Below are 9390 nucleotides of genomic sequence, written 5' to 3' on the forward strand. Positions count from 1 at the left end.
TTTCTAAGGGTAAATGCCTTCCTGTATATTTATGCATAAAATTTTTAAACTCAGAACAACTAACTTTATTCCATGGAATATTTGCTGCAGTAAATGCCCTACATAAATCGGTGCAAAATTGCGTAAAATCATTGTCGGAACTAATGTTTAATAAAGTCTGTTTACTGGATTTATTCTCGTTCTTTTTATGTGCATCGCCAGTGCAGTGTTGTTCAAAGTGTGATTTTTTTTTCGCACTTAAACTAGGAAACAAAAATGTGAACATAATTCAAGCTTCAGTATTTTAAATGTTTACTTACAACTTTTCCACACACTTTGCAGAATAACTCATTGTCTTTGGTTGAGAAGGAAATTGAAAATTAGTGTCCAAATTATTCCCTAACCATAATTTGATTTTATCTTTCCTGGATGATTTTACCTTAGGCATTTTGAGGATTCGAGTACGGTCCTGACTACGATAAGCAGAACACGCTCCGAAATCCAAACTCGAAAATCGAGAGATATCGAGCGTCAAAAGCGAAAGAGAAGTAGTAGAAAACAAAGAAGTGAAGTGGAATAAGAGTAAGAACCACCAAGAAGTGTAAGGACAGCAATTATTCGGGAAAGTGTGGAATTAAAAGAACCTAACCTCCGAAGAGATAGTCTGGGTGACAGTTCTTATCGCGGCGCGAAGTAAACAACACAGGAACGTACTAAATACACAGGAAGCAAGAAAGTCGGCCAGGGAATGCTAAACGGGAATCCTGAACCGGAAAAAGGACACAAACTAGCAATAGAAGAACAAGACAAGCAGAAACGAAAAAGAGAAACCTCCTTTTCACCATCACCGGAAGGTCAAAGAGTACAGAGGAAGCAGAAGAGGGTACAAGCAGGAGACATGGAGGAAGTAAAGAATATGTTCAAAACGTTAATGGAGGAAATCGCAGAAATGAAAAGAGACCAAAGAGCATACCAAACAGAAGTAACAACACTAAGAGAAGAAAGCCAAAGACTGACCGAAAGATTAGAAAGAGTGGAGCAACACTTAGAAAAACTGGAAAAAGCAGAAAGGAGAAACAACATCGTAATCAAAGGAGGGAAACTACAAGGAAGCGAAATAACAGCAGAGGTTGAAGAACTCCTAAAAAATAAGGTAGGAATCCAAACTAAGGTACAAGACGCAAGATTAGTCAGCGGAAAATACGACATAGTAGTAGCAAAGATAGAGAACTGGGACACAAAAAGAGCAATCATGAAACAGAAGAACAAATTAAAAGGATCAAAAACGTTTATTGAAGACGATTACACCAAACAAGAGAGCGAGATACAGAAGAAAATAAGAGGAATAGCAGCAGCAGAAAAAGGGAAAGGAGTCGAGGCAAAAGTAGGGTACAAAAAGATGATATGGGCAGGAGAAGTCTGGCATTGGGACACTAAATTAGACAAATTAGTGAAAGCACCTAAGAACCCCAAAGAAAATCCAAAAAACTAACAGAGGAAGAAACCACACACCGGAAAACAAAGACGACGTATGCAAAGCTCATGTATGACCCGAAAGGAATTACGAAGAGAAAGAAAAACCCGAAAATTAGAATAGGAACATGGAATGTTCGAGGAACATATAGCGAAGGAAAACTGAAACAAATAGTTCAAGAATTACAAAGGTATAATATAGATCTACCAGCTATACAAGAGACGAAACAAAAAGGCAAATTCATCACTGAAATAGGCAACTACATATTATTTAATAGCGGAATTGACAACAAAGAACTAGGAACAGGATTCATGGTGGAGAAGAGCCTTAAAGGAGCAGTAATTACCTTCAAACCAATCTCAGAAAGACTGAGCTATATAAGATTGAGAAGTAAGTACAGGAAAATAAGCCTACTGAATATACATGCACCGACTGAAGAGAAAGATCTAGAAGTAAAAACAGAATATTACGAAGAACTAGAAAGAGGATATGTGAAAATACCAAAGCATGACATTAAAATGGTTATAGGAGACGCCAACGCAATGATAGGTAAAGAGAATTGCTACAGGCCAACAATCGGGAAAGAAAGCAAACACCAAAAAACGAATCAAAATGGAGAAAAACTGATAGAGTTTGCAGAAGAAAATAAAATGGTAGTCAAAAGAACCTTCTTTGCGCAGAAAGAGATCTACAAAGGCACATGGATGTCGCCTGACGGAAAAACGGTCAACCAAATAGACCACATACTGGTAGAAAGGAGAGATGCCCAACTAATAATAATAATATTAATAATAATAATAATAATAATATTTATTCGTACAGGTAACACCCAATTACAGGAATAATATCAAACTAACTAAACTAATTCATGACAGTAACTAAAAAGGTATAAATATTGAAAAGACAAAAGTATCTACAGCTAATTAAACATTAACCCAAATTAACGATGCAATTACAAATACTAACACTAGAATCAAAATTAATATCACATAAATGTGCAATTTTGTTGAATAAATTACACATAACCGACACTGGAGTGCGAACTGAGACGTTTGTACGGCTAGAATCAATATAAAACAGAACTTGTTGACGAGAATTAAGTCTAGGTACAAGTATATTAAATCTATTTAGAATATCAATGCAGTCTACTTTATTGTGAAATAAATTATATAAAAATCTGACCGCTATTACTTTTCGTCGTACAGCCAAAGACAAACAATTAAAACGAGAAAGTAACAGGGAGTGTTCATAACCTTGAGGGGGATAAACACCATCCTCCAAATATACTAAAAATTTGAGGAATCGTCTTTGAACAGATTCTAAATGACGGCAATGTATTTCATAAATCGGATACCAAATTAAAGTACCATACTCCAACTTCGACCTAATCAAGGAACAAAACAATATTTTAAGTGTTCTAATATTACAAAAATTGCTGCAGTTCCTATATATAAAGCCATAGGTTCTAAGTGCAGCACCAATAGACGCATGAATGTGTTGCACGAAGGTGAGTTTACTATCAAATATTATACCTAAATCTTTGACTGTATGACATCTCTCAATAGTGGAACCATTAATGTTATACTCGTAAATAATATTTATGTGTTTTCTTGAATAAGATACTACATTACATTTGCTTTTATTCAGAGACAGATGATTTTCCAGACACCACTGCACAATATTTTCGATATTTCGTTAAAGTAATGCACAATCATATAAAGACTCAATTTTCGAATAAAGTTTAAAATCATCGGCAAACATTAATTTGTCACACAATACCACATCTGCAAGGTCATTAATAAATAAAAGAAAAATCAACGGCCCCAGGTTAGACCCTTGGGGTATCCCAGATGTGGGAGAAAAAGCAGAGGACGTGAAGTTACGATATCTGACCCTAAATTCACGATTAGAGAGGTAAGACAAAAATAATTTTAGTAAAGAATCAGAAAAACCTAGAATACGAAGCTTTTGTAATAGTATATGGTGATCGATTTGATCAAATGCCTTGGAAAAGTCGGTATATATACAATCAACTTGTCCTTTGGCATCGAGCGTTTCTGAGACGAACTGTGAAAATACTGTTAAGTTGGAGACAGTTGAACGGTTTAACATAAATCCATGCTGGTAAGGAGATATTATATGTTTAATTGAACTGTAGATGTATTTATATAAAATTGATTCAAAAGTTTTCACAAAATTGCAAAGCAAGGATATAGGTCTGTAATTCGAAATTTGATTAGCTTTACCTTTTTTGAAAATTGGACAAATCATGACTTTTTTCCAAATACCAGGAAACTCTGAACGTTGCAAAATTAAAGTAAAAATAGTATAAAGAGGATCAACAAGGACATGAGCGCAGTCTCTAAGTATAAAACTAGGAACATTGTCAATTCCCGATGTTAACGAGTTTTTGGATTGTTGCAAGTGTGTTACTACATCAGATATGGAAATATGATACAGAGATTATCGACGATCCGGGGTTGCAATGTACAGACATGCTGTCAGCAGCAAGAGGAGACGGAGGAATAAAAACACTATTAAAGTAACGGCCGAAAGCATTAACTATTTCAAGAGGATCTGAAATCTCGATGTTATCATGATATAGTAAACCTGGAATACGTGTCGATCCTTTTTTATTATTTATAAAACTCCATAATTTTTTAGGATCATTAGATAATGAGTTCTCAGCAGAACACAAGTATGCTTTATATGCTTCACTAATAAGTTTTTTACAGAAAGCACGCTGAGTTTTAAATAAATTGAAATGGTGTTGATCTTTAGTCCTTTTAAATTGTTTATACATTGACGATTTAACACGCAGGTTAGTTATTACTTCGGATGTGAACCAACTAATAACCAGGTTAAGAAGCTACAGGGGAGCAGAAGCGAATTCAGACCACTTTCTAGTAAGAGCAGACCTCAAACAAGAAATACCGAAGAAAAAAGAAGGAAAGAAGACGCAACGTGATATAAATGTAAACAAACTTAAGAAAGCTGAAGTACAACAGGAATACGAACAAAAGATGAATGAGAGAATAAGATCAACAGAGTAAGACATACCTATAGAAGAGAGGTGGGAAGAACTACAAGAGAACATATGGAAGACCTCGGAAGAAGTACTAGGGTTCGTCAAAAAAGACAACAAAAATAGAAACGAATGGTTTGACGAGGAATGTAGAAAAGCAATAGAAGCGGGGAGGTCAGCCAGACAGAAATATCTAAAATCAAAAAATGAGAAGAACCAAAAAGATTACCAAGAAAAAAGGAAAGAGTACAAGAAGATATGCAGAAATAAGAAACGAGCAAAGATGGAAGAACAAATACGACAAATAGAAGAAAACTTCAATAAGAATGAAATAAGGAACTTCTATCAGGACGTGAAAAAAGAGAAAAGAGGCTATCAACCACGAGCAATATATTGTAAAGACAAGGACGGCAACCTGATAGGAGACGAACAAGCAAGAATAAAACGATGGGCAGAATACTTTGAACAGCTGCTAAACGAACAGGTTACACAGCAAGATACGAACGAAAGAGTGAACGACTCGGATGACCCAGATGAAACAATAGAAATTGACGAAGGAGAGATCAGAGAAACACTAAGGCAGATGAAAAACAACAAAAGTCCTGGTAGAAACGGAATAAAGGGCGAGATGCTAAAGTACGGAGGAGAAGCAGTAGCATCAGAGATACATCGACTAGTGCTAGAATGTTGGAAGGAAGGAAAAATGCCAGAACAATGGAGTGAAGCAGTACTTTGCCCGATATTTAAAAAAGGGGATATTACGAAATGCGAAAATTATCGCGGAATAGCGCTGCTAGACGTAACGTATAAGGTAATGGCCACTTGCATCAACTGAAGACTAAAGCAGCATATGGAAAAAATAGTAGGAGAATATCAAGCAGGGTTTAGGAAAAATAGATCTACTGTAGACCAGATATTTATATTGAAGCAACTACAAGAAGTACATTACGAACAGGGAATCAACTTATATCTGCTGTTCATAGACTTTAAAAAAGCCTATGACACGGTTAACAGGAAAGAACTGCTAGAAGCCATGCAAGAACTGGGAGTCCCAAGAAAACTAATAAAACTGACAAAGATGACCCTGCAGAGCACCAGAAACAGAGTCAGGATAAACGGTCTGTTGTCAGAACCATTCCAAGTAAGAACATGACTCCGGCAAGGAGATCCAATATCAACTACCCTGTTCAATCTAGTACTCGAAGCAATAATAAGGAGAAGTGGCATCCACAGAACGAGCACGATATACGAAAAAAGACACCAAAATATAGCCTTTGCAGATGACGTGACATGTATAACGAGAACAGAAGCAGAAATGAAGAAAATGACAAAAAATCTAATCAGAGAAGCGAAACGAATGGGTTTAGCGATCAACCAAGAGAAAACGAAGTTTATGAAGATGGAAACAAAACAAACCCCAGCAAAACCACTGAAAGTAACTACAGAAGCAGGAACAACATACGAATTCGAAGAAGTAAATGGGTTCAAATATCTAGGAGTAGTAATTACAAACAAAAAAAGAAATGAACGAAGAGATAGAAGAACGGATCGCGAAAGCAAACAAGAGTGTAGGAAGGTTAAACAGATTTCTGAGGAGTAAGAATGTAACACGATGAACAAAGAAACAAGTATATAAGACAATAGTAAGACCTACAGTCCTGTACGTTAGTGAAACATGGACGCTAACGAACGAAAAGGAACAGAAGTTGAAAGTATGGGAACGCAAGATACTACGAAAGGTATATGGAGGTATAAAAGAACTAGACCAATGGAGAAGAAGAACAAACCGAGAGATCGAGGAAATATACGGAGAACCAACAATCACGAAGATAATCAGAGCACAGAGACTAAGATGGTTAGGCAACGTCTGAAGAGCACCAGAGGAAAGGACAATTGGGAAAGTATTAGACCGCCTAAAAGGAGGAAAGAAAAAGAGAGGAAGACCAAAACTGAAGTGGATAGACGATGTTCGAAAAGATCTTCAAAACTTAGGCATTGAAGATTGGAGATCCAAAGCAGCCGACAGGAACAAATGGAAAATTATTGTTAAAAAAGCCCAGGGCCTTTAAGGCCTGCAGAGCTGAATTACATATATTTTGAGGATTCTTTACTGTATGCACAAAAATCAAAACCGACCCCAGCACACTCACTAACACGCAAAGACACTCAGTATCACTAACAATAAACTTCTAAAATAAAATGCTTTTTCTTCAAACGTCAGAAATACGGGTCATTGCATACCTCAATTGATAAATACAAAGTCCTACTTCACTGCCTTGACAGGAAAAAAAATTTCTGCTTAGGCTGCAAAAATTTTTTGCTGCCGCTGAATCAACCAATGAAATTTAAGCCTAGCCGTCTTATGTGTTGATGTTGATGTTCTCACTGTTACTAGTGTTTTGTGCTGCCAATGTCAATCACAGACAACTGTCATATGTCATTTGTCACAATTCAGTCGGTCAGAGTCAGAGCCGAAGATTCGAATTATAACTGTTACCTAAATTAACCAATCATCATGCGCAATCAAGAAGTCTTATAATAATATAAAAAGGTAAAATTTTACAAAGGACACTTCACGATTTCGCACAAACTGTTTGCGCACAACTCTTCTACAGCACCCCCTGAACACGTTCCTCACCTTCAAATGTTGTAGAAATTCTTACTTTTGCCACAAAAAAATTGTTAAATTTCCCACTTTTCAATGGGAAGCCGTTTCCAACATAACCTAACTTTTTATAGTCAACAACACGCGTACATGTAACGTCGGGTATTTAGTGAAGGCAGGGCGCTTCGCGCCCTGCGCCCCATTGCATACATACCCCTAAACGTGGCACTTCTTGCTCCGTGGATCATTGTCATTGGAATTCGTACGAATTCAACTATGTGTGTAGTTGGTTGCCTACATGTGGCGCAACTAATAGGGTGCTAACCATAGGGCGAAAGGGGCGAACACTAAATATTTTTTTGTGACACAAAGAAGCATTTCCACAACTTTTGAAGGTAAGGAACGTGATCAGGGGGTGATGTACAAGAGTTTTGCACAAACAGTTTGTGTGAAATCGTGAAGTGCCCTTTGTAAAATTTCACCGAAGTAACAACATTTAAAATATTGTAAAATGATAGTATTTCTAGGAGTACGTGATGGAATCAAAGGTATTTTGATTGCTAGAACTTGTCCTCTACAGATTTTAAAGGTGGCATATTTAGGTGAAGGTTGTTTTAAATAGCTGGAATCAGTGTTACCAACTGCAGGGAATTTTCCCTTTTAAGGGAATTTTAGGATAAGAAAGGGAAAAAGGGAATTTTTTGACAAAAGTCGGCAATTTTGGGGAATTTTTAGAAGCATTCTTAAGTACGCTGACAACGCAGCAAAGAAGATGTGAAAATTGATAAATCATTATTTTTTCAGCTTAGAAAAGAGCAACATAGTTTGGTAGGTCTTGGTTGTGTGTTGAGGTCAAGAGTAGACAAAATGTACTAAATGTAAAACGTAGGTCAACTTGTCATTGACAAGACCAAAAAAATAAACAGGATTGGGGAGAGTTCTTTAAACGCTGTTGCTGTTTTTAGGAGCTTTTTGCAGGCAACAGAACTGGATGTTGTTAAGTATCCAATAACACAAGGCCATCCAGTTACATAATGTTGCAATGTATTCATTTAAACACTGATAAAGAGGCTGGATTTTTGTCCTTTATTTGTACTGTAATTATAGAACTATATTTTTGTTACTTTGTCTTGTCAATTTTGAAATTATAGTGTTTGTTTACTATATTATTATTATTAAAAGAAGTTAAAAAGAAAGGAGCGTTGTTTTTGGGGAGGAAATTAATAGATTAAGTGTTTTCTTGATCCGAGAGAAATTTTATCAATTTGTAATGGTAGTAATAGGTAGGTACCTATATGCAAAAGAGAATTTTGAGGCTGAAAAGGGAATTTTTATCGTCCATGTAGGGAATTCGCCATTACAAAGGTTGGCAACACTGGCTGGAATTGGAATATTAAACAAGAAGAAAAGGCCTCTCGGTGAGTAAATTTGCCACTGACCTATTTTCACATCAAAGTGAAAAACTATATCGACACTGAAAGAAAAAAATCACACAGTTATAGAGTATAGTGACTCCAATTTTTCTGCCTAGGCTGTTTTCGCATTTTTTCTGCCGGTCATCAGCGGCAGAAAAAGTGAGGGGTAGGTACCTACCTGTTTGGTGATTATGATTTATGATCAAGTGTCTGAATGTTTTAGACCTTAGAATACAAGTTGGTTATCGTATTAGTGCTTTAAGAATCAGTTCTAAGTGATTTTTGTCACAATTTCTTAGATTTCAACATTTTCATGTCCAATAAATTGGATCCAGTTTCACGTTTGAAGAAAAAATAGCATGTTTTATACGGAGAAAAATGACTTTTCGTGGCTCATCTGTAATTGCCGGCCTCGCGCGCTCGGCCGTCAAACGTACAGATTCGCCACGAAAAGTCTCATTTTTGCTCCTTATAAAACAATATACTATTTTCAGAGATTCACGTCCTTCCGGCTATAATCTGAATGAAATGCAGGCCAGCGTTGTCAGTTGGCGACAGCAACCCCTACCATTAAACTAAAGGGCGTGGTTTACAACCCATTTTTAAACAATCTGCCAGTCAAAGCAATGAATTCATGGAAAATCTCGATTGTGCAAGCACGTCCGCTTCGTTGGTCATGGAATCCTATTTTAAGACTCTTAAAATTTACAATTAGGTCGTTTAATTAACACTTTACGTCTCTAACGGTAAATTAGGCATTTTAGGTAGTAATAAATGGGCGTTAAATAAACAGATTTTTTTAAATTCGGATAAATATATAAATTTCGCTGCAATGCCTGAAATAGATATAAAAAGGCAAAAAATCTAAGATCCGGAGCCTAATACTGAGTTA

General features: G+C 36.3%; 1 protein-coding gene across 1 annotated transcript; it reads left to right on the forward strand.

Annotated features, from left to right (window-relative positions):
* Positions 1–1521: 1521 nt before the first annotated feature.
* LOC135129874 (craniofacial development protein 2-like) lies at positions 1522–4506 on the forward strand. The gene is made up of 5 exons (XM_064057143.1): positions 1522–2202; positions 2276–2327; positions 2895–2960; positions 3304–3367; positions 4275–4506. Exons 1-5 carry the CDS (start codon positions 1522–1524, stop codon positions 4504–4506), a joined length of 1095 nt encoding a protein of 364 aa, XP_063913213.1.
* The last annotated feature ends 4884 nt before the right edge of the window (positions 4507–9390 follow it).

The sequence above is a fragment of the Zophobas morio genome, unplaced genomic scaffold (assembly GCF_036711695.1).
Source record: "Zophobas morio isolate AGI-343-1 ecotype UQ-CSIRO unplaced genomic scaffold, CSIRO_AGI_Zmor_V1 ptg000017l, whole genome shotgun sequence".
Taxonomy (NCBI): Eukaryota; Metazoa; Arthropoda; class Insecta; order Coleoptera; family Tenebrionidae; genus Zophobas; species Zophobas morio.

Coding starts and splice junctions, on each gene's coding strand:
- LOC135129874 (XM_064057143.1), top strand. CDS start 1,522: ATGTATGACCCGAAAGGAATTACGAAGAGAAAGAAAAACCCGAAAATT. Junction 2,328..2,894: donor AACTAAACTAATTCATGACA/GTAACTAAAAAG, acceptor AAATTGCTGCAG/TTCCTATATATAAAGCCATA. Junction 3,368..4,274: donor CTAAATTCACGATTAGAGAG/GTAAGACAAAAA, acceptor TTTAACACGCAG/GTTAGTTATTACTTCGGATG.